Source organism: Phoxinus phoxinus (genome assembly GCF_949152265.1).
Source record: "Phoxinus phoxinus genome assembly, chromosome: 19".
In the NCBI taxonomy this organism is placed as follows: Eukaryota; Metazoa; Chordata; class Actinopteri; order Cypriniformes; family Leuciscidae; genus Phoxinus; species Phoxinus phoxinus.
Genome location: NC_136894.1, coordinates 24,224,292 through 24,250,863, shown reverse-complemented (window position 1 = coordinate 24,250,863; position 26,572 = coordinate 24,224,292). Strand labels below are relative to the sequence as shown.

The window sequence follows — 26,572 nt, the reverse complement described above, 5'->3', positions numbered from 1 at the left end:
TCCAAATAGCATACTCACAACACAACCAAATACAGAAATGCACTGCGAATAGCCCAGACCACAACGGAAATGTTTCCAGGGGACTCCAATAAGTGACCAACCCGGGTGGGACGTGCTTAGGCCTACAGCTGTTTTACAAAGTTTACTTGATTTTTAATGTTTACTTTTTTTTTATTGCAAAACATACAGAGATTACATGTTTATGACATACAACTTTGTATACAATATACAAAATGTCATCAAAATGTATACAATATGTTCAATGTCATCAGAATACTAATGAGAAAATAACAATGAGCTGAAAAATAAATAAACAAATAAATAAAAAAGATAGAGAAAAATAAAGATGGGAGGGAAAGATGTTAATCTATACATCAGTTACATTGTACAAATCATGTTATGTTTAAATAGGTTTCATAAGAAATGTTAGGTAATGCAGGGCCAAAGATGAGATGGCAAGTTTTAAAGTTAAGACATTCAAACACAGATATGACGGATATTAAAAAACTTTTTTGTGTAAAATTATATGAATAAATGTATTTATTGCAACAGTTACGTTAACAGCAATAATAAGATATTTCTGGTAAGAATAGCCATTCAGCTGATGGACACCGTGTTGCGTTGTCATGGGAACATCCCAGGTGAAAATAATGAGGAAATGACAATCTTTCGTTGCTCCCTTCATCAAGTGTGTTCCAAACGGCTACATAATAATGGCACACAAGTGCCCTGCTCACTCCAAAGTCCCCACTTCAAGGGCTCAGCCATCAGCCCTTCGAAGGATGCTCACGAGGAATAAACACGTCACTTATTGGGGTCACCTGGATATATTTCTGTTGTGGTCAGTTCTATTTGCAGCGCGTTTCTGTATTTGGTTGTTGTGAACTTTTGCACGCGTTTCTGTACTTGGTTGTGTTGTAAAACTGATGAAGATGTTTTATTATTTGCGGCTGTTTTTCTATTGGCATGTGTTTTCTTCAGTTGCAGCGCGTTGAGCTCTCTCGGCCACCGTAGTAAAATAACAGTTTAATAATTATTTTTATGATTATTATTGTGTTAATTTGTGTTTATGTGATTAAAGTTTGTGCTGATTCAAACTGTAACTCAGATTGATGACAGGCACACAGGTGACATTTTATTGCCTAACACTTCTCTGAACGGTATGTATAGGAAGCCTAAGACTAAATATATTTGTGGGAGTGAATGGACAAACGCAGTGCACACACAAATGAGGCCCCTCAGTCAGCATTTTTTTATTTATAAAAGTGAATGTGACACACTAGAGAATTGTTTCTTTCAGTCATGTCTTTCCCTGGAGCAAGGCGCAGGCATTAATGCGTTACTTTCTTTCAAATTACTCTATTTGTGTGTGTGCGTGTGAAAAATGCATGTCTCCTGAAGGCTTGTGAGGGCACTGGGCCGACTACCTATACAGCATTTTAAGGCCTTTTGAGATACTTCATTTTGGCCAAATTCAAAGGGAGCCTCTCCAGAGAAAGTGATCCCAGAATGCGGAAAATCAGGGGAAATACTGATTATAAATATATTTAATCAAATAATGTTAAAAATGAATTAATCTCACTTATTTGTGTATGTTTATGCTTTCAGGCTATTAGTATTGCTTCATTGGCTTAGCCAAATGCTATTGCTAACATCAAGGAATATGCTTTACATTGAGTTGCTGTCTATAAAAACATGGTCTTACAAATTTTCTTAAAAGACAGCTACCTATGTAGGTTCACTTTAAGGGACGTCAGCAGTGATGATTGATCAAAAAGGTACTCCATGTCTCCTTGGATACATGTTTTTGTACTCATACAACAGTTGTAGACTGGAAAATAATGAATTAGTTAGAAGAAGGATGTTTCTTTATCATGTCAAAATATGTGTGTATAAACTGTGGAGTATCAAATCCCCCTCTAGTCCCCTGGGTCTTCCCTTTGACCTTTCTCTGTCATCCTAAATCCATCCGCATGAGCACATACAGGCAATGCACACAAAGCCAAAAGGCAGAGCATTATGAATATATCATATATTAGATATGAATCATGCATACAAAGTTACAAATAAACATGAAAATAATGCTGCAGTCTAAACTGCTAACAGTATGCACACATATCTCAGTTTTAGACATTCATAGAATATATCATATTTTATTTTACCAAAAAAGTTTTTTTTTTTCCACACACACACACACACAATTATATATATATTTATATTCATAATATACTATATATTTAATAGATTTTTTTGTCTTTTCTGGTGAGGTTTTTAGGTATATGTATTGCTCCCCTGGAATGAATGCCTTTCACTTCTGTATTCTGTCTCTTTCTTTTTCTCTTTTTAACTTCTAGTCTCAAAAGCAGTTCATTATATTTGTTATCCCATCGTAACAATATTAAGACTGTTAATATGATAAATAAATCAAATATATTCATATGAAGACTTAACTACTTGTACACTTACGGTTACAATGAAAAATTCCACAGATCTAAATATTATTAATCTTTGTAAAAACTAAAAAGAAATGTCATAATTGTAATAGTCATCACACTCTCGCAGAATTAACACATGCTTGACACTGAATGACATTGTGAAATATTGTGTCAACATGTGCAAGAAAAAAAATCACAGTTTAGTTCATCATTCGAAAGGAAATCAATTAAAATGGATACTTGTGCAAAAAAAAAAAGAACTTGATAAAAATGTATAATGTTTAAGTTAACTCAGCAATAACAATTACAATAATAATAATAATTAAAAAAACAACAACAACTATATTGGAATGCTAAATAAGTTACAGGAATAACCTGATGATAAAGCACTGGAATTGAAAGAGCTTGAAGAACCGAAAGATCACCATCACACACATCGAGTATTTCAACATGAATCAATAAGAAGTGCGGATGGAATTCTGTTACTCAAGTCACCATGTTCAAAAACAGAAATGGAGAGAAAAAAGAGGATGTATTGCCTTCTTGTTCACTTCTTTTTCGTCTTGTGAGCGGACCTTATTTCGTTTCTCAGCCCTTTCTTACTCTTTTTGTCTCTCCCGTTCTTCCACTTCTCGCTTTACTTGCAGTTCATGTAATCGCTTGTTTTCCCCTTCGCTCTCTTCCCCTCCCTCCTCAAGCCTTTTGTTACACAGGTGTTGTTCTCCTGTTGAGAGTGTTAGTGTTTGAACTGTCTCCTTTTCCAAGTCGATCCAAGGTTCCCAGCCCTCGATCCCTCTCCATGGTGGCAGAGGAGCCGGCGGATAGCGGCGGCTGCTGGGGGCCGGAGGAAGACGAGGTATTGAGGGTGGCGTTGGCCGACGCGGCCAGGTTCGACTTGGAACGAGAAGGCAGCGTTCCCGTCATGAGCGCTCCTCCGTCTCCCTCCTTCGTCGGAAAGTAATTGTGCAGCTGGTAGAGTGTGGCACGGTCGACTGTGCCGTACATGGGTGGCTCCCCTTTCCTACCCAGCGTGTACATCGAAATATCTCCCATTCCTCCTCCGGAGTGTGTATGCGGATTGGGAAGCGTGGCAACCGAAAATGGCGGTGGGCCGGCGGCCAGTGGCGGGCCGAAGTTCTTGGGAGCGATGGCGGAGGTCGGGGACTGTTCGCGGGAGCGGGTCGGCTCCGCCGTGGAGCGCGAGCTGGAGCGGGAGGAGCGCCGGCGGAAACGATATCCCGGCAAGCGTAACACAGCGGAGGTCGTGCTGCGGAAGAGGTCAGTGCGCGAGCGGCAGCGCAGTTCTTTGTTGCGCTCGATGTAAATGTTGACAGCCAGCACGCCTACAACTTCCGCCAGGATGAACGACAGGCCGCCGAAGTAGAAGGACCAGCCGTAGGAGTAGTGCCACTTCTTGTCCTCGTCCTTTTTGGGGGAGATGTCACTGAGAGCCGCAGAGATGTATACAATGACACCTATAATGTTGCTCAGGCCTGGATCAATTCAAGACAAAATGGGTTTTTTTCCCTGTTAGTTTAGGTCAACAGATTAATTTTTAAAACAAAGCAAAGACTCAAAGAATCTGGAGGGAATTCAGAAAATAAAAGAACTATTTAGTAAGACACTGAAATCTACGGAGGCCCTTAAAGGGACATGGTGAAGAAAGAAAATATTACATAGGAGGAAAAAATATTTTGTAATGCTTTTGTGTTCTCAGGCAATTTATTTGAGTTCCCTCGAGAAACGTAAACTTGCTAGGGGGAACGCAAAAGCATTGACTTGTTATTATTTTTCCTCCCATCTCATATTATTTTCCACCACCATGTCTCCTTAGGGGCTCGTAGAAATCCGACACACAAAAGTGTCACAAAAGTTTCGTGAATTCACCTCTAAATTTCTAAATTATGATGCTATATGTGTCATAATGAGAAATGTTACCTGCCACTACAAACAAGATGCCTGCTCCCAAAATGATGTGTCTTTTGGTCTTGTAGAACCGACTAGAAGCCACACAAACTCCACCTAGCAGCAATAATATGGCACTGAGGATAGGAAATATACTGGAGGCCCTGACTACACCTGAGAAGAGAAAAAAAATAGCACAAATTAATGTTCAAATTGATTGTTTTCCCACTGTAAACCCTAACGCTCAAAATAATTAATTGGTTTAAGTAGCCAACTCAAATTAAACAAATTATTTCACAAATTAAACAAATGAGTACTTAAAACTTTCTTTTTTCTTTTGAGTGCACAAAACTGACAAATTTTAAGTAATCTGAATTGTTTCATTGTTTTGAGTTTTATTAACTTGTTTCTTTTCATTTAGACAAACTTAAATTGAACTGAAACTGGGGTAGGATTTCTATTTCCGAGCATGCTTTGCCATGACACTCAAAAGGGAGAGTAAATGCTAAAATTAAGTCTTATAAAATGTTTTATTGTGCAAGATTAATGTTAAGTGGGAGATTTAGTTGTGTTTAATGTTTTTTTATGCTACTTTAGAAGAGTTTCTGCTATGTGGTGTTTTGTTTCGAGGAGGGTGGGGGGCGGTGCATCATGTGACGAGTGAAGCATGAGCTTAGTTTGAGAACAGATATACCGGTATGTTAAATGTTTTATATTGTTGTACTCATTTAGAAAGAGCTATACTATGCTAATGCTATTTAACATATTGTGATGCCAATTAGCACAGTAGCATTTATTGAATTAGCTAGATAAAGCTATAGCCAGGTTTCCACTACAAAAAATATTTAAGTTGTGAGTACATGATCATTTTAAGTTACAGTATGTTTGGCTTACTTAAATATTTCAAGTTAATAGCAATTAAAATGTATGAGTACAAAATAAAAATCTGCATGTTCTGCTTACTTACACTTTAAATTTCTTAACTTAAAAAAATGTGATGTAACTGTTTACCTAAATCTTTTTTTTTTAGAGTTTTACCTACTTATTCGGGTTTACAGTGTACCCCTATATCCAGAATGCAAACATCATCTTATATGCCAAAAACATGCACAAATAAACACTCTTTACTCACGTAAAAGGTACTCTGCAGCATCCTGGTCATAATCAGCATCATCTGGGAAATGATTAATCTGGGAACACACTCCTCTCTTCAATCCTAAAGAGAATGAGAGAGAGATCCTTCAAACGTGTCACCATATTTTCTGGTTTCTGAACAAACTAAATAAAGTAGCACTTTAAATAAAAATGTACAAAGGGCCAAAAGAAAAAAAAGGGGTCTGAATGGAGTTCAGTCAAATAGTCGGTGAGGTGTTTTATTCTAAATAGATTCATAGTAGATGTCAATGGCTGTGAGTCACCACAGGTCAAAGGCGTCATGTGGTGCGCTCTTTCTCTCTCGTGTGATTTAAACCATTCATTTTAGACAACATGTTGGTGCACTGCAAATTCCCAGTGTCTTCCAGTGATTGCTGTCTTAATTTGATGTCAAGGTTATTATTTTCAATAAAAAATATTAAAACATATAAATCGGAGCCATAGCCATGTGGGTAGCGCTCTGACAACCTGAGTTTGAGTCCTGGCTTGTGGTCCTTACCACAGTCCCTGTCTCTCCTTGACTGTCCTATCCAAAGGAAAAAATGTCCAAAAATATAACTTAAAGGGCACCTATTATGGAATTTTGAAATTTACCTTTCATGTAGTGTGTAACATAGATCTAAGTGAACAAAAACATCCTGCAAAGTTTGAAATATGAAAGTGCACCGTATATAAAGTTATTGTCTTTCAAAAGTAAGAGTCGACTCGGAGTCATTTTTATGAATCGTTAGAAGACCGAAGCTTTTTCTCTGACTAGATGACGTCAACTTGTCGAGTTATTTGAATACGATACGCCCACTTATTGCGCTCCAAGCCAAGGCCAGGGAAAACTTGAAAACATCATGGCGACGAGACGTTGTGTTCTGAAGTGCGACTCAAAAGCAAACTTTTTTTCATCTGCCCAAGGAGGAGCATTTGAAGACTAAGTGGCTACAATTCATATATAAAACTATACCACAGAAGTAGTCCGAGCCTAGTGCTTTGTTTGCGCCATTTTGAAGACGATTGCTTTTTAAATGCAATCAAAATGGCTGATATTGAAGGAAGGTTCAGCTCCAAGTGTATTTGCATCAGCTTCCTCCTCCGTATCACAACCTGTAAGTGTTATTAATAATTGTTGCTTTTATGTTTTATGTAGCATGCTTAATTATTTTGTTTGTTGTGTAAGCACCGTTTAGCTTCTAGGTCTTCAATGGCAATTGTATTGAGATATGTGAAGTGTTTGTCGTTGTTTTCGGAGTTGTCTTAAAGAATAGAGTAATATCTCGTAGTAACGTAACTGCATTTTTTTTTTTTGTAAAAACGTTATGTTTATGCATCAGGCTAACGCAAACAAAGACTGATTATGCTTTTATAATATGAACTCTGGGCTATGCTCGCTAACATAACATTAAATTCTTTATCTTATTTTTAGTTTTTTACTACAAACTACAAAGCAGTGGACTATAATCATTATTATAACACAATTTAATTGATAAAAACATCATTGTACTCAGTGTTAAACAATAAGTATTATCTCTGTAAACACTGCTGGGTCATCTGACCAATCAACGCAGATTAGCGTCGCGCAAAGGAGGGGTTTGGAAAAATGAGTCGTTGAACGAATCATTTGGGAGTCGGTGAGCAAATCAGGTAAAAATAAATGCATATTATACGACAACAAAAGTGTTTTTTGTCATTGCATGCACGTAAAACTGTTGTTAGGGACTCCCAAAACAACATTAGGAACATTTTAAATGTCATAATAGGTGCCCTTTAATAATAATAACAAAAACATATAAAGTGGACAATGTAATTTTGTAATAAACCCTATTAATATACATTTCCCTCAAACAACACACTAGTTTACGCTATATAAAGCAGAGAACAAAAGTGAGCAATATAATAAGTCAAAATGACTGTTTTTGTCTGGTTTGATTATTCTGCAAATGCAATGAGAGCACTGCAGGCACCTTTGACCTGCAATGACTCATCACATAATCATAGCCATTGACATGTACTCTTCAGGATTCTAATGCAAATGTGGAAAAAAAATACAGCGCATGTTTGTTTAAAACCTGTGTCTTGAGACCTGGCTAGAGCAAAGGAGGAACTGTGTACTGTTAAAACAACTAGCTTAACGTGAATACCCTGCATTGCAGAGCCCAGTGGATGAATGAATCTGGAGGCAACGCTTACCACAATGCTACAATATATATATATATATATAATTATAATTATTAATTTTTTTCAGTCAGGAAGAAATAGATCCTTTGAAAGCTAATAAAATTGAAAGGCAAGTTGACACATTGGTAGACTGCTCTTGAAAAACTTGTTGAAGCTAATTGTGATCACGTTTCAATGAAATTTTGTATCTTTAATATTTTTAATATGTTGTAGCCGTTTTGTAAAAGTAATAAGGCATTCGAGACCAGGCTACTTTGTGAAATAGCCTTTATTATTAACACTCTTTTCAGCATTGATATAATAATAATTGTTTCTTGAGCACCAAATCAGCATATTAGCCCGATTCCTCAATGTGACACTGCAGAGGTGTAATGATGCTGAAAGTTAAGCAATTGTCATCACAGGAATAAATAAAAATGTTAAATATACTAAACCAGTAATAGTTATTATTTTAAATTGTCATTGTTATTTTAAATTGCCCCGTCAGTGTTTTGTAAAAAAGTTGCCAGCGGTTTCGATAATTTTTACCAAAATTTCATGGCCACCAGAATATTTTGTTGTATGAATATCTGAACATGCAATATGTCAAAAAAAGAAGAGATCCTCTGCTTTTAAACAACAACAACAAAACATTGTATTCTAGCTTCATGCATTATTTTTCATCAACACTTGAATGTGGGTAAGTTAATCGTGAAAATTGCAATGCTTTTATCGCTTGTTTCTGCTCCTTTTTTCTTTAAAGATTCTTTACTCTTTCAGAAGATGCGTAATAGAGGAACACAGGGAAAGCCGGAAAAATCCGTCAATGGCAGGGAAAGAGTTAATGACCCCAAACATGTTGTTCAGTTATGGTGATAAATAAAATGTACTTTGCGCTAGAGCACTTGAACTGCCCCTGCAAATAATGTATATTAAGTGGCACTGATCAAAACAGAGCTGCAAAAAATAAAATGTTAGGCCATCCAGACTGTATAACACAAGCTCAAATCCAACCATTTTCCCTTCATGAATCACTTATGTAAACTGCACAGGTGGGGACCTCCTTCATGCATCATTTCCCCCTCAAATACATCCATACAACATGACCCAATCCATACCTTCGCCCCCACACACAAACACAGCCGTTCACTTACCTTCCAGGCAGCAAATCCTCCAGAGGCCGGAGTGGGTGAGAGCTCCAGGATCCTTCTTGTCCTTGTTGTGTGGGTCATCCTGAGAGGAGTTGGCAGTGCTGTTGCAGATAAAGGCCCGAGCATACAGCCAGTAGTCCGTGCCAATGGCCACGGTCATCAAGGCGAAGGCTGCGAATGCTCCCACAGTGGTGAGAAGCACCTGAATTCCCCGCTCGCACCACACCATGGCTGGAGTCATAAACAAAAACACAGCTGTGGTCAAACGAGGGGATAAGAGAACAGGAACCCGAGTGAAGTGGAAACAGTTCAAAAGATGGGTATGAATAAACGCATAAAGAAAGATTGAAGTCGGAGTCCAAGGATACAGGAAGAAGTAGATGAGATGAGTGTGTGATCCTGCTGAAGTGTTGGAAGATCAGTTGATCAGGACATTGTGAACCGAGATGCACAAATTGTCATCAGTGTGCCCAAATACAGGTTACTAAGATCATGAACAAACGCCAATGCAACATTAAGAAGAACGCACATTTCAGAATATAGCATAACAAAAAAAACCTTAAGAGCCAAATATCACAATACAATGCAGAGAGGTCAGAAAGGTCATATCTTTTAGATCATAACCAAACTGTTCATAGTCCTATTGGGAATGTATAGTTGCCAGGCAGCTATTGTGAACAGTCACGAGACAGTTGTAATTGACATTTCTTTGCATGGATAGATCTTTTATATGGAGCAATTCAAGCATGTTGATATGGACAAAACATATTTAGGGCTACGGTCCATTGCTTTCTTGTAGAAGATTAGATTGTTTGTTATTAATAAAGCTAAATATGTCAGCTGACTGCATGTGTACTGCAAAAAAAAAAACATAGCTGAACCAAAATCCGTTGTTCAAAAAAATCACTAAGATCCCATACATTGCTATATTAAGTATGAGTACAATCGTGTGACCGATATTTTATGTTTAATACAATGCTTATTTGTAACAATGTTAATAATATGAGTGAATATACATGGCCACCATTTCTTAACTACATACTATCAAATCGTCTTCTTTTTTGTTGAAAATGAAAAAAAAACAGTTCATTGACATTTTAAGGGTACGTATACACGACAACGATGTGCTTAAAACGGAGACGTTTTTCCTTTGAGTTTTCCCCGTACAGACGACGCCATTGTCAAAACGATCCGCGAAAACGACTAAAAACCCTGTATTCTGCTGCCAGGCCATTAGATGGCGATGAAAAACTATAGACTGTCCACGCAATCCACGTGACTTCATCGTCTTCAGAGATTCGCTTTTTCAAAAACTTGCACTTTGAAACCCGTTTTCAAAAGTTTGCGTTTTCAAGCACCAAAAACGCTTTTGTAGTGTAAACGAACGGCCAAAAAGCATAAGTTTTACGTTTTTAGTTGAAAATGGTGTTGTGTAAACAGCCCCTAAGTCTATTAAGTATTTGTTGGAGAGATTTAAATACACCATTACAAAATAACATAATGAACCCAAGCATTAAAATACAGCCCATCTTTTCAACATTTTTACAAATACAAATATATATATATTTTACAAGATTAGCTTGACTTTTGTTTTGTTACAGTGCAGAACAAAACTCGGCACTATATATCTAAATGCAGTCTATATATATCATGGTACGGACGTCACGATTTAGTACATACAGTCAGACGACGAATACAGTCAGTCACAGGCGATCCACACTCCAATCCAGAAGGGGGCGTGAGTAGTGCTGTTTTTTAACCGTCAAAACAGGAAAAAGAGCAGAAGAAGAAGAGACGATCTATGATACGCAAGAGCTTGCTAGTAGCCTCTACGCTACATTTCTGTTCATTTTTGTGACGCACTTCACAAACTTCATGGAAAGGAAACTGAGACGGCAGAAAGCGCATCCTGTTTTTCTTTATTTTTACAAAAGCGCAATGTTTTGTTTTTATTGTGAGTGTACACAGATAAAAATAGACCCTTTACAGTTTCGAATCTGGTCTTACTTTTATCTGTATGACCATAAGTGACACAGTATTTTCAACACTATCTCACGACCAATTCGTACGAATTTGTACGAGTGATTAAAAGGTGGCTAATTCGTACGACCTCACTCGATTAGTCTAAACCCACGTGATGTGTAGGTTTAGGGGCGGGGTCAGGGGTAGGTCATTTGTACGAATTCATACGAATTTGGCACCTCATAAAATATGTACGATTTAGCAAAAATCGGACACATTCGTACGAGTGAGGTCGTATGAATTGGTACGAATTGGTACGAATTGGTACGAATTGGTACGAATTGGTACGAATTAGCCACCTCGTAAAATTCGTACGAATTGCGGTGAGATCGGGTTGGTATTTTAAGTTGTTTTCGCTGATAACATGAGACAAAATCATTTGGCATTGTGTCGATTTGTGTCGTGGAATGAAATGCATGTCCTGGAAATGGGAAACCTCTGGTGCCGCTTTGCTCGCTGCCTCCTCGTGGAAAGGTGAAGTAGGTTCAGATGTAGATGCCACTTTTTCTCCTTCTCGCTCAACTTTCGTGATTTCTTGAAAAAGCGTAATATTGAGCTTTGTGCATTCGCCATTGTCACCACATGTTAATGAACCCTCAAGCGCAAAGAAAATTACAGTGTAGGCACATCATGGCGCTAATGAATCAAAATCAAACCAAGCTCGAAATATTAAAAAGTTTGAATATATATATATATATATAGTTTCAGAACAATATAACACGTCTTCGTGATCAGAAAGTAGCACCGGTATGTTACCATGGACAACAGTGAACTACACCATTATACAAAAATATGTTACTGCTACACAATTGACCAATCGAGAATTCCAGATAAAGAGTAAAAGACACAGTGAACTCAAACCAAGCATAATGCATGAACTATGATGAACTCTTCTGGAACATCTTAAGGTGTCTGCAAAAAAGTTTCCTGATAAGACAACAGTAAGCTGAAAATGATGCTGTCATACAGTGGAACACATTGAGACTCACTCGAGAGCATTTCACTAAACATGATGACAAGGATTAGACACGGTGGTCTCACTGGCGGCCATTAATGAGATTCGATTACCTGGAGGAATGTGTCTTCCCTTCCCCTCCATCCCTGCAGCTCTCCAATCCTTGTCACTGAATATTGTGCCGACCAGAACGTCCAAGCAGCATCCATCGACTGTTATCCCTTGCTTTTTCTCTTCCCCCTCTTTCACGCACCCCTCTGCTCACTCTCTCTCTCTCTCTTTCTTTCTTTCTTTCTCTCTCCCCCTGTCTCCTGCCCGTGGGTGGGTGTAGATTTTCTAGGTTTCGCTGCTTTTCTCCTCTTAGAGAGATTTCATGGCAGGAATCCTACTGCTTCTCCTAACAAAAAAAAAGAAAGAAAAAGAAAGAGAATAGAGAGACAGAACATGTTTAAGGTACATGCTGGAGAAAAACAACAACTCGAGAGTGTGTTAGTGCCATTAAATGATCATTATCATGACACCAGTACGGTTTACGTGTATTTCATCCAGACGAGCAGTGAATCTAGATGTTACATCGCCCATACATCCGCGGGAAGAGCAAGGGATATATAAAGAAAAAGAGAATAGAGAGAAAGCAAGACAGAGCGTGCGCCATTCCGTCACCATGGCAACAGCGCATTCTGAAGTCGAGAACAGAACAGGATGGTGTGTGTGATGTTGGTGAGTGAGGTGATGCTAGTGTGTGAGTGTGTGTGTGTGTATGTGTGTGTGTGTGTGTGTGTGGGGGGGGGGGGGGGGGGGGGTATTCATCATAACATACCTAGTGATTTGCCAAACCCTGGACTGTCATGGATGTTCAGAATGCACCTGGTGTGTGCTTTCGATCAACACTCTTTTCTGACCGTGTGTGATGCGGTAATGACATGCACAGCGAGGACAGCTGATCTGTTTCCCCCCATGACGAGCTCAGACTCTAATGGGCAGTTACTTGGAGTTCTGTTCTGTTATGTTCAGAGTCTTGTGTCACTCTTGCTCATTCTCAGAAACAGGAACCCAAATGGTAACAAACACCACAGCCATACACACAGAAAGGAAGTTACACAGTGTTTAGGAACATAATAAGTTAACACAAAATTAAATAAACAATCCTCCATAAATATATACAAATGAAAGGTTCTCATCTCATGCACACTTACATTCATTTAAACATATTTAAAAGTATAATATACCCTGGTGACAAAACGAAATATTTTAATATAGAATTATAGTAAGAAAAATAAAGCATTAATTATTAATAATACTATTATTACTATAAATACTATTATTGTTATTATGCCAAAATCAATAATTTAATTTATAATGTAAAATTACTGATAAAATAATAGAAGCACGAACTTTTGGTCTCTTTTATTGAAAATGTCCCACACTATATTATGCATGCAATTTTATATATATATATATATATATATATATATATATATATAATTCATATATATTTTAATATAATTCAAATGCATGCAGGTTTCGCTCACAAAACTTCTAGTCTCTGCAAAGATCCTATAAAAGTGTTGCTTAACTGAAATATTACGCTTATTTAATATTATTTAATATTATCATTATTACTATTACAATGATAACTTTATTTTTTTATAAAATACTTTGAGGCACTAAACAGCAGGCCATCCTCTGGTCACATATGACACAAGTTGAGGAGAAAGCTGGAGGTTTAATGATGAATTAACTTCTCTTGGGCACTAATGGCCCCCAGCACTGAAACATTCACATAATATGGCAACCATGTGTCATGTCTGATGGGACTACAAAGGATTCAAGCCTTGCAGGAATGGTTCGACCTTGCTTATATCATACAACAGGAGGAATACATACAAACCTCTTCAGTAATTTCATTTAAACTTCACATGCAGCCAGTTCACATTGCTTAAATTATTGCGGTTGCCACATACAGTATAAAGCATTTAGAGCAGTTAAAACTGAGCGGGGTAAAGTTAGTTTTAGGTTCGATATTCGCCAGACATTCGTTTTTCCATGTCACTGCTCTATAAAGTCGGCAGTCTTACAGATATATCAATACCAGAATTACTTTTAACAGTAGTCAATCAATGTATGTCGACATGAAAAATTCGTTAAAAATAACCTTACGTGCATTATAGCTGCATATTTATACCTGAGAGTGCTTTAACGCGCTGTCACGGCTCATAATGCTTGAGGGAACGTCTGCCAATTACACCAACTGCGTTAAAACGTATAATTTTTACTAGTTAAAATGACTTTTTATACTTAAAAAAGGACATGTTTAAATTCCAAAGCTTGCAGTGGGATACTATTAGTAACATCGACTTACCAGTGACATTTTGCCAATACCTCCCATACTGTACAATATACAAATATTAATATGAAAATAATTCACCTAAAGTGTTTTGTCATGTTTAAAATGTTGTAGTAATTCCCTAGTGACCAGACTGACTTACTACAGGTGACATTCTAACAATACCTCCCTTACTGTACGTACAGTACACAAATATGAATATGAAAATATTACTGTAATTCACCTAAAGTGTTTTTTCATAATTCAAATGTTATAGTAATTCTCTAATGACCAGACTGACTTACTACAGGTGACATTTTAACAATACATCCCTTACTGTACGTACAGTACACAAATATTGATCATAAAAGATAACTGTAAATCACCTACATATTTTTTATTATATTTCAAAGGTTGTAGTAATTCCCTAGTGACCAGACTAAATTACTACAGGTAAAATTTTAACAATACATCCTTTACTGTACGTACAGTACACAAATATTGATACTAAAATATTACTGTAATTCACTTACTGTTTTTTTTCATATTTCAAAGGTTGTAGTAGTACCCTAGTGACCAGACTGACTTACTACAGGTGAGAATTTAACAATACATCCTTTACTGTACGTACAGTACACAAATATTGATATGAAAATATTACTGTAATTCACTTAGTTTTTTTTCATATTTCAAAGGTTGTAGTAGTACCCTAGTGACCAGACTGACTTACTACAGGTGAAAATTTAACAATACCTCCCTTACTGTACGTACAGTACACAAATATTAAAATGAAAATATTACTGTAATTCACCTATAGTGTTTTTTCATGTTTCAAAGGTTGTAGTAATTCCCTAGTGACCAGACTGACTTACTACATGTGCAATTTTGACCATACCTCCCTTACTGTACGTACAGTACACAAATATTAATATGAAAATATTACTGTAATTCACCTATAGTGTTTTTTCATGTTTCAAAGGTTGTAGTAATTCCCTAGTGAGCAAACTGACTTACTACATGTGCAATTTTGACCATACCTCCCTTACTGTACGTACAGTACACAAATATTAAAATGAAAATATTACTGTAATTCACCTATAGTGTTTTTTCATGTTTCAAAGGTTGTAGTAATTCCCTAGTGACCAGACTGACTTACTACAGGTGAAAATGTAACAATATGTCCCTTACTGTACGTACAGTACACAAATATTAAAATGAAAATATTACTGTAATTCACCTATAGTGTTTTTTCATGTTTCAAAGGTTGTAGTAATTCCCTAGTGACCAGACTGACTTACTACAGGTGAAATTTTGACCATACCTCCCTTACTGTACGTACAGTAGACAAATATTAATATTAAAATATTACTGTATTTCACCTTTAGTGTTTTTTTTTTCAAGTTTCAAAGGTTGTAGTAATTCCCTAGTGACCAGACTGACTTACTACAGGTGAAATTTTGACCATACCTCCCTTACTGTACGTACAGTACACAAATATTAATATGAAAATATTACTGTAATTCACCTATAGTGTTTTTTGAAGTTTCAAAGGTTGTAGTAATTCCCTAGTGACCAGACTGACTTACTACAGGTGAAAATGTAACAATATGTCCCTTACTGTACGTACAGTACACAAATATTAATATGAAAATATTACTGTAATTCACCTATAGTGTTTTTTCATGTTTCAAAGGTTGTAGTAATTCCCTAGTGACCAGACTGACTTACTACAGTTGACATTTTGACCATACCTCCCTTACTGTACGTACAGTACACAAATATTAATATTAAAAAATTACTGTATTTCACCTTTAGTGTTTTTTCAAGTTTCAAAGGTTGTAGTAATTCCCTAGTGATCAGACTGACTTACTACAGGTGAAAATTGAACAATAAGTCCCTTACTGTACGTACAGTACACAAATATTAATATGAAAATATTACTGTAATTCACCTATAGTGTTTTTTCATGTTTCAAAGGTTGTAGTAATTCTCTAGTGACCAGACTGACTTACTACAGGTGAAAATTGAACAATAAGTCCCTTACTGTACGTACAGTACACAAATATTAAAATGAAAATATTACTGTAATTCACCTATAGTGTTTTTTCATGTTTCAAAGGTTGTAGTAATTCTCTAGTGACCAGACTGACTTACTACAGGTGACATTTTGACCATACCTCCCTTACTGTACGTACAGTACACAAATATTAATATGAAAATATTACTGTAATTCACCTATAGTGTTTTTTTTTATGTTTCAAAGGTTGTAGTAATTCCCTAGTGACCAGACTGACTTACTACAGGTGAAATTTTGACCATACCTCCCTTACTGTATGTACAGTACACAAATATTAATATGAAAATATTACTGTAATTCACTTATAGTGTTTTTTTTCATGTTTCAAAGGCTGTAGTAATTCCCTAGTGACAGGACTGACTTACTACAGGTGAAAATTTAACAATACGTCCCTTACTGTACATACAGTACACAAATATTGATACTAAAATATTACTGTAATTCACTTACTTTTTTTTTTTCATATTTCAAAGGTTGTAGTAGTACCCTAGTGACCAGACTGACTTACTACAGGTGAAAATTTAACAATACATCCTTTACTGTACGTACAGTACACAAATATTGATATGAAAATATTACTGTAATTCACTTACTGTTTTTTTTTTCATATTTCAAAGGTTGTAGTAGTACCCTAGTGACCAGACTGACTTACTACAGGTGAAAATTTAACAATACCTCCCTTACTGTACGTACAGTACACAAATATTAATATGAAAATATTACTGTAATTCACCTATAGTGTTTTTTGAAGTTCCAAAGGTTGTAGTAATTCCCTAGTGACCAGACTGACTTACTACAGGTGAAATTTTGACCATACCTCCCTTACTGTACGTACAGTACACAAATATTAAAATGAAAATATTACTGTAATTCACTTATAGTGGTTTTTTTCATGTTTCAAAGGTTGTAGTAATTCCCTAGTGACCAGACTGACTTACTACAGGTGAAAATTTAACAATACCTCCCTTACTGTATGTACAGTACACAAATATTAATATGAAAATATTACTGTAATTCACCTATAGTGTTTTTTCATGTTTCAAAGGTTGTAGTAATTCCTTAGTGACCAGACTGACTCACTACATGTGCAATTTTGACCATACCTCCCTTACTGTACGTACAGTACACAAATATGAATATGAAAATATTACTGTAATTCACCTATAGTGTTTTTTGAAGTTTCAAAGGTTGTAGTAATTCCCTAGTGACCAGACTGACTTACTACAGGTGAAATTTTGACCATACCTCCCTTACTGTACGTACAGTACACAAATATTAATATGAAAATATTACTGTAATTCACCTATAGTGTTTTTTGAAGTTTCAAAGGTTGTAGTAATTCCCTAGTGACCAGACTGACTTACTACAGGTGAAAATGTAACAATATGTCCCTTACTGTACGTACAGTACACAAATATTAATATGAAAATATTACTGTAATTCACCTATAGTGTTTTTTCATGTTTCAAAGGTTGTAGTAATTCCCTAGTGACCAGACTGACTTACTACAGGTGACATTTTGACCATACCTCCCTTACTGTACGTACAGTACACAAATATTAATATTAAAATATTACTGTATTTCACCTTTAGTGTTTTTTCATATTTCAAAGGTTGTAGTAATTCCCTAGTGACCAGACTGACTTACTACAGGTGAAAATTGAACAATAAGTCCCTTACTGTACGTACAGTACACAAATATTAATATGAAAATATTACTGTAATTCACCTATAGTGTTTTTTCATGTTTCAAAGGTTGTAGTAATTCTCTAGTGACCAGACTGACTTACTGCAGGTGAATTTTTAACAATATATCCTTTACTGTAGGGGAAGTACACAAATATTGATACTAAAATATTACTGTAATTCACCTAAATATTTTTTTCATATTTCAAAGGTTGTAGTAGTACCCTAGTGACCAGAATGACTTACTACACGTGAAAATGTAACAATAAATCCTTTGCTGTACGTACAGTACACAAACATTGATACTAAAATATTACTGTAATTCACCTATAGTGTTTTTTCACTATATGTGAATTACAGTATTATTTTAGTATCAATATTTGTGTACTGTACGTACAGCAAAGGATTTATTGTTACATTTTCACGTGTAGTAAGTCATTCTGGTCACTAGGGTACTACTACAACCTTTGAAATATGAAAAAAATATTTAGGTGAATTACAGTAATATTTTAGTATCAATATTTGTGTACTTCCCCTACAGTAAAGGATATATTGTTAAAAATTCACCTGCAGTAAGTCAGTCTGGTCACTAGGGAATTACTAAAACCTTTGAAATATGAAAAAACACTATAGGTGAATTACAGTAATATTTTCATATTAATATTTGTGTACTGTATGTACAGTAAGGGACTTATTGTTACATTTTCACCTGTAGTAAGTCAGTCTGGTCACTAGGGAATTACTACAACCTTTGAAACATGAAAAAACACTATAGGTGAATTACAGTATTATTTTCATATTAATATTTGTGTACTGTACGTACAGTAAGGGAGGTATGGTCAAAATTGCACATGTAGTAAGTCAGTCTGGTCACTAGGGAATTACTACAACCTTTGAAACATGAAAAAACACTATAGGTGAATTATAGTAATATTTTAGTATCAATGTTTGTGTACTGTACGTACAGTAAAGGATGTATTGTTAAAATTTCACCTGTAGTAAGTCAGTCTGGTCACTAGGGAATTACTACAACCTTTGAAACTTAAAAAAACACTATAGGTGAATTACAGTAATATTTACATATTAATATTTGTGTACTGTACGTACAGTAAGGGAGGTATGGTCAAAATTGCACATGTAGTAAGTCAGTCTACTCACTAGGGAATTACTACAACCTTTGAAACATGAAAAAACACTATAGGTGAATTACAGTAATATTTTCATATTAATATTTGTGTACTGTACGTACAGTAAGGGACTTATTGTTCAATTTTCACCTGTAGTAAGTCAGTCTGGTCACTAGGGAATTACTACAACCTTTGAAACTTGAAAAAACACTAAAGGTGAAATACAGTAATATTTTAATATTAATATTTGTGTACTGTACGTACAGTAAGGGAGGTATGGTCAAAATTTCACCTGTAGTAAGTCAGTCTGGTCACTAGGGAATTACTACAACCTTTGAAACATAAAAAAACACTTTAAGTGAATTACAGTAATATTTTCATTTTAATATTTGTGTACTGTACGTACAGTAAGGGAGATATGGTCAAAATTTCACCTGTAGTAAGTCAGTCTGGTCACTACAGAATTACTACAACCTTTGAAACATGAAAAAACACTATAGGTGAATTACAGTAATATTTTCATTTTAATATTTGTGTACTGTACGTACAGTAAGGGACGTATTGTTACATTTTCACCTGTAGTAAGTCAGTCTGGTCACTAGGGAATTACTACAACCTTTGAAACTTGAAAAAACAATAAAGGTGAAATACAGTAATATTTTCATATTAATATTTGTGTACTGTACGTACAGTAAGGGAGATATGGTCAAAATTTCACCTGTAGTAAGTCAGTCTGGTCACTAGAGAATTACTACAACCTTTGAAACATGAAAAAACACTATAAGTGAATTACAGTAATATTTTCATTTTAATATTTGTGTACTGTACGTACAGTAAGGGACATATTGTTACATTTTCACCTGTAGTAAGTCAGTCTGGTCACTAGGGAATTACTACAACCTTTGAAACTTTGAAAAACACTATAGGTGAATTACTGTAATATTTTCATTTTAATATTTGTGTACTGTACGTACAGTAAGGGACATATTGTTACATTTTCACCTGTAGTAAGTCAGTCTGGTCACTAGGGAATTACTACAACCTTTGAAACATGAAAAAACAATAAAGGTGAAATACAGTAATATTTTCATATTAATATTTGTGTACTGTACGTACAGTAAGGGAGATATGGTCAAAATTTCACCTGTAGTAAGTCAGTCTGGTCACTAGAGAATTACTACAACCTTTGAAACATGAAAAAACACTATAAGTGAATTACAGTAATATTTTCATTTTAATATTTGTGTACTGTACGTACAGTAAGGGACATATTGTTACATTTTCACCTGTAGTAAGTCAGTCTGGTCACTAGGGAATTACTACAACCTTTGAAACTTTGAAAAACACTATAGGTGAATTACTGTAATATTTTCATTTTAATATTTGTGTACTGTACGTACAGTAAGGGACATATTGTTACATTTTCACCTGTAGTAAGTCAGTCTGGTCACTAGGGAATTACTACAACCTTTGAAACTTCAAAAAACACTATAGGTGAATTACAGTAATATTTTCATATTAATATTTGTGTACTGTACGTACAGTAAGGGAGATATGGTCAAAATTTCACCTGTAGTAAGTCAGTCTGGTCACTAGAGAATTACTACAACCTTTGAAACTTCAAAAAACACTATAGGTGAATTACAGTAATATTTTCATATTAATATTTGTGTACTGTACGTACAGTAAGGGAGGTATGGTCAAAATTTCACCTGTAGTAAGTCAGTCTGGTCACTAGGGAATTACTACAACCTTTGAAACATGAAAAAACACTAAGTGAATTACAGTATTATTTTCATATTAATATTTGTGTACTGTACGTACAGTAAGGGACTTATTGTTCAATTTTCACCTGTAGTAAGTCAGTCTGGTCACTAGGGAATTACTACAACCTTTGAAACTTGAAAAAACACTAAAGGTGAAATACAGTAATATTTTAATATTAATATTTGTCTACTGTACGTACAGTAAGGGAGGTATGGTCAAAATTTCACCTGTAGTAAGTCAGTCTGGTCACTAGGGAATTACTACAACCTTTGAAACATGAAAAAACACTATAGGTGAATTACAGTAATATTTTCATTTTAATATTTGTGTACTGTACGTACAGTAAGGGAGGTATGGTCAAAATTGCACATGTAGTAAGTCAGTTTGCTCACTAGGGAATTACTACAACCTTTGAAACATGAAAAAACACTATAGGTGAATTACAGTAATATTTTCATATTAATATTTGTGTACTGTACGTACAGTAAGGGAGGTATGGTCAAAATTGCACATGTAGTAAGTCAGTCTGGTCACTAGGGAATTACTACAACCTTTGAAACATGAAAAAACACTATAGGTGAATTACAGTAATATTTTCATTTTAATATTTGTGTACTGTACGTACAGTAAGGGAGGTATTGTTAAATTTTCACCTGTAGTAAGTCAGTCTGGTCACTAGGGTACTACTACAACCTTTGAAATATGAAAAAAAAACTGTAAGTGAATTACAGTAATATTTTCATATCAATATTTGTGTACTGTACGTACAGTAAAGGATGTATTGTTAAATTTTCACCTGTAGTAAGTCAGTCTGGTCACTAGGGTACTACTACAACCTTTGAAATATGAAAAAAAACAGTAAGTGAATTACAGTAATATTTTAGTATCAATATTTGTGTACTGTACGTACAGTAAAGGATGTATTGTTAAAATTTTACCTGTAGTAATTTAGTCTGGTCACTAGGGAATTACTACAACCTTTGAAATATAATAAAAAATATGTAGGTGATTTACAGTTATCTTTTATGATCAATATTTGTGTACTGTACGTACAGTAAGGGATGTATTGTTAAAATGTCACCTGTAGTAAGTCAGTCTGGTCATTAGAGAATTACTATAACATTTGAATTATGAAAAAACACTTTAGGTGAATTACAGTAATATTTTCATATTCATATTTGTGTACTGTACGTACAGTAAGGGAGGTATGGTCAAAATTTCACCTGTAGTAAGTCAGTCTGGTCAATAGGGTACTACTACAACCTTTGAAACATGAAAAAAACACTATAGGTGAATTACAGTATTATTTTCATATTAATATTTGTGTACTGTACGTACAGTAAGGGAGGTATTGTTAAAATTTCACCTGTAGTAAGTCAGTCTGGTCACTAGGGTACTACTACAACCTGTGGAACTCGAAAAAACATTAATTATAGGACTTCGGTTTGCACATTGGGCTGAATTTGCAGACGGTCCCTAAAGCAGCCTATGTGAATATGCAGCGAATATCGAACCTAAAACTAACTTTACCCCGCTTTAAAAGCGACGTTTTTATTAAAAACACCATAAGCACCAGGAGACATTTGGTGTGTGTGAGTGAGTGAATGAATGAATGAATGAATGAATGAATGAAAGGATAAGCATCAATGGTTCTGATCTGGACTTACATTTCTTATTAGGCTATATAATATACGTGCATAAATCATGTAAATTTTTCAAGTAAAAGTGTCAATTAACATCACAACCCTTGGTTGTAAATCAGTGCCATGCACTAGTGCAACACGTAGTGATATTGCCAACCTTCATTCGATGAATGATTTGTTGTTTTGGTGCTAAAGGGAATGATACAACATAAAACCAATGACTGATTTCCCCCAGGCATCAAAATGACTGACAGATGTTTCTCCCGAGACCGTTACTAGAAGCGTTCAGTCCGCGCGCGTCTCCTTTGAGCGCGCTCATCTGCCATCTAGACACTCGTGAAACGACTTACAAATGTCACAATATTCACAAACAACTGAATATAGAAACAACATAAAACACGTTCGTTAAACATAAATGATACAAAAAACTGACTCGAATGAATCGCTAAACAATCGACTGAAGCTTCCACACGTCAGTAAACCGACCAGCGTCCGTTAAATTTCACGATTCATTTCTGATAGGCTACTCTGTAGTCTGTAAATAAATCTCAACGAATCTATTTAAAATGTTACCAGTCGTATAAAGTTATAAATGCTTGATGTTTTTTCGCCTTACCTTTGCAGTTTAGACATGTATCCCTGTTGCTTTTTGCTCGTAATTCTTTGAGGCGGTTCTGGAGAGGCGGTGAATGAGGGGGCGTTAAGAGACAGTTGTGCTCATATGAATAAACGATGGTGAAGCAGGAATTGTTAGCCGACAGGACTTGGTTAATATTGATCAAGAGACAAATCACAGTTCTCTAGGAACATGTCTGCAGGATGACAGACCCGAACTAGAACAAATGATATGGATTCTGTCAGAAGGTGAAGAATGGACTGATTGTGGCTGTTTGACCATTAGGCTATGCCTAATATTTTAAAATGGCACTTACATTTATTGTCGATTTATTTATTTATTATTTAATTACCTGACACACACTTTTTCATCAAGCCATTTTCATCTCTTGATCTAATCTAATTTAAATCTTGTTTAATATGACAAATGAGGTATAGCCTACTATATGTTTGGCAAGATTAGATATGTTGCATTTTCCCCTTATTTTCAGTTGGAAAATTTGTAATATGCATCTACCCTAACATCCATTAAAGATTCATGGTGAAATTCATATATCTAAAAACAAATATATCAGCAATTAAAGCATATAGGCGTATTATAAATCATTTTCACACAATATTAGCTTAAAATACATTTAAAAAGAGAACATTTACAATATCAACTGACATGGTGACTGGTTTTGTAACTCACATAAAGTAGAATTAACACTTCTGTTAATCTGTCAATATTGATTTCAGAACTCCTGAATAAGGAACTCTCCATAAGAAAAGGAAAAAAAGGCGTTATATTTGACAGTAAAATAATATTATCAAAATCTGTTTGCTTTAAGCAGTCAGCAAGATGGTGCAAGATGTCTGATCTCATCTACCCCTCACTTTCAAGTTTGGTTGACCCCTCATAAAACATAATTCATGTCATTTTGAGCATTGCGATAATTAATCAGCCTTGACCAACCAAAAATGAGAGGATTTTTGTTGGAGAAATGGCTCAGAAATGGAGCACATGCATGGTGGTGTGACTATTAAATGTTGTACGATTTATTTTTAAGCCTTGGAAAATAATGAAGATATGCAGCCAGCTTCATGTGTTCAGTTGCTCATGTTCCTCAGTGTTCTTTCCTCTGAGAGAGAAAAGGGAGAGAGACACACAGACACTGCTCGCCCACACATCTTCAGGTATGGAAGAAGCGCTGATAATCAGCACTCAGTTATGTAGTGCTTCAGATGGTTTGAACACATTGAACACGTGTAGAGACTGTGGTTCCTTATTCATGTGGGTGTTTATTCTGTCACCAGGGTATTTATGCCATCAAAGCAATTCCTCTAATTCAAGTGATGCTGTTGTTGCAGCAATAATGCGATCGTAGCTTTAAACAACAGGGAGCCTTTCCTTAAAAGCATGGTGCATTGAGCACGGGTAAATGTCCCAAGGTCTTTCAAGGCCATTTATCAGAGTAAGACACGAGAAAGCAGGAATCAATGGAAATGGAATGCATGAAAGTCGATCCTGAAACTAAAGAACATGGGCCAAACATTAGCAAGTGCTCATTGCTGATGCACAAACCCATCAATTCACACACTGGCCTCCACCGTTTATTCATTTCTTAGTCAGTCACTCATTTGCCCCAATGTTCCTGCCCCACAGACATGCTTGCATTGTTATTTGATTATGCAGATTTATTAAAGGGGTTAGTTTTTGGTTCACCCAAAAATGAAATTTCTGTCATTCATTTCTGTGTCAGTCTCTGACGCTGTTCACATTGTAAACACAGCGCAGTGCTTGGTTGGCATCACATGCATGTATCGCTCACGTGAACAGCGTCGGAGACTGACACGAAAGAAAATAAATTGTTGAATTAAAGTCCACATGATAGCAAAATTGACCATATTTACTTTGTTTGCCTAAATTGATCGTTTTGTGGTGAACAATTCATCCATGCAAGTCAATCCACACACAAAAAATGTTTTGGCTTCGTAATCTTTAATCAAAATCTGAAAATGCCCCTCCCCTCTGCATTGGAGGACCTTCCCTGATGACGTAGGTTTGACGGTTTTGGTGTCTGCTTAACATCCGTAACCACGCCCCTCCAACTGACAGTAGACAGGCTGAATGAAACACCTACTTTTCTAGATCCAATCAGGTGCTATTTGGGAAAAAAAAGCCACCCTCACTATTTTTCTTCATTTAGTATTCCGTTTCTCTCGGAAATACGTCACAACACTGAGATAAAATCGGTTGCAACTTCTGGTTCAGACGGACTTTAAGTCATTCTTTTAGGGGGGGGGGGGGGGGGGGGGGGGGTTCAATGTCTTTAACTTTCTGGGCCTTGAACGTGGTAATAACGTTGTAGTCTACAGAAAGCTCTCGGATTTCATCAAAATGATCTTCATTTGTGTTCCAAAGATGAACGAAGGTCTTACGGGTTTGGAACAACATGAGGGTGAATTAAAGGGTAACTAAACCCCTGGTCAGAGCCTGACTCCACCCACTGACAATATTTGAAAAATGCTGGAAAAGTGGGCAGAGCAGTGGAGGGGGGCGTTCACCTGAGACATGTCTCTCTGTAGGCAAGGGCGTGGTTAGTTGGTACCCTCTTACGTCACATGGCCCCACAACTTCCAATAGGAAAATTCAACTGCAGTAGCCACCGTTCAACCTGAAGAGGGCAGCGCTCAGACGTTTTTACACCATATATTGTGGAATTAAAACACTTTATACCCAAATGTCAATTTTTTTTTTACTTGAATCAATGAACAGCATTAATAAAGCCCCAGTCTTACGGATCATTAACTAAAAAAAGTTGTTTTAGGGTTTAGTTACCCTTTAAAGACAGATTTTTTTTTTTTTTTTTGGTGAACTAACCCTTTAACTGTGGTTTAATTCAAATGTTTAAAAGAGATACGGTAACACTTTAGAATACTGTTCCTTCATTAATGAATAACTACAGGAACAAATGAGTAACGCACTATTAACATTCTAGTAACTATAGTACTAACCAACAAGAAGCTCGGATTAACAAATTAGTAGCCTATTAAAAGCGCTGAGTTGAATTCTAGTTCACTTTTAGCTAATCAGTGACTACTATTTTTCATAAGACTACTATGAACTATATACAGGTTCATCATAATTAATATTAATAATGCATAATAATATAAGGTAATGGTAACCCATTATAATGATATTTTTGTAAGATTTTGAATAATAATTCCTTCTGATGGATTTGGTAACACTTTAGTCATTACTAGTATGTTCCCATGATCTTCACGTTAGAATACTGATCCAAATAATTAGTAGGCCTAGTTCCTTTAGAAAGACGTAGTAACACTTGAGTCATCCGAAACCTTACAAAAATCCCAAAAGCTTACAATGACTTCAGTCAACATTAGTTATCATGTTTTCACTTTAGAATACTGATCCAAATTATTAGTAGTTCCTTTAGAAGGATAGTAACACTTGATTCATTAATGGGTTACAATTACCTTATATTGTAATGCATTATTAATATTAATTATGAACCTGTATATAGTTATTCTTAGTAGTCTTCAGTGAGGTATGAAAAATA

At 35.7% G+C, this 26,572-nt stretch overlaps 1 protein-coding gene across 1 annotated transcript; it reads right to left on the bottom strand.

The window, feature by feature from the left end:
* Positions 1-3,041: 3,041 nt before the first annotated feature.
* Positions 3,042-12,026, bottom strand: cacng8a (calcium channel, voltage-dependent, gamma subunit 8a). The gene is made up of 5 exons (XM_079590091.1): positions 11,882-12,026; positions 8,795-9,022; positions 5,473-5,556; positions 4,374-4,514; positions 3,042-3,928 (listed from the first exon to the last, which is right to left on the bottom strand). The coding sequence occupies exons 1-5, from the start codon at positions 11,910-11,912 to the stop codon at positions 3,141-3,143; spliced, it is 1,272 nt and encodes a 423-aa protein (XP_079446217.1). The 5' UTR covers positions 11,913-12,026; the 3' UTR covers positions 3,042-3,140.
* Positions 12,027-26,572: the final 14,546 nt, after the last annotated feature.

Coding starts and splice junctions, on each gene's coding strand:
- cacng8a (XM_079590091.1), bottom strand. CDS start 11,912: ATGGAGGGGAAGGGAAGACACATTCCTCCAG. Junction 5,557..8,794: donor GAGGATTTGCTGCCTGGAAG/GTAAGTGAACGG, acceptor CATTCTCTTTAG/GATTGAAGAGAGGAGTGTGT. Junction 4,515..5,472: donor TGCTGCAGAGTACCTTTTAC/GTGAGTAAAGAG, acceptor TTCTCTTCTCAG/GTGTAGTCAGGGCCTCCAGT.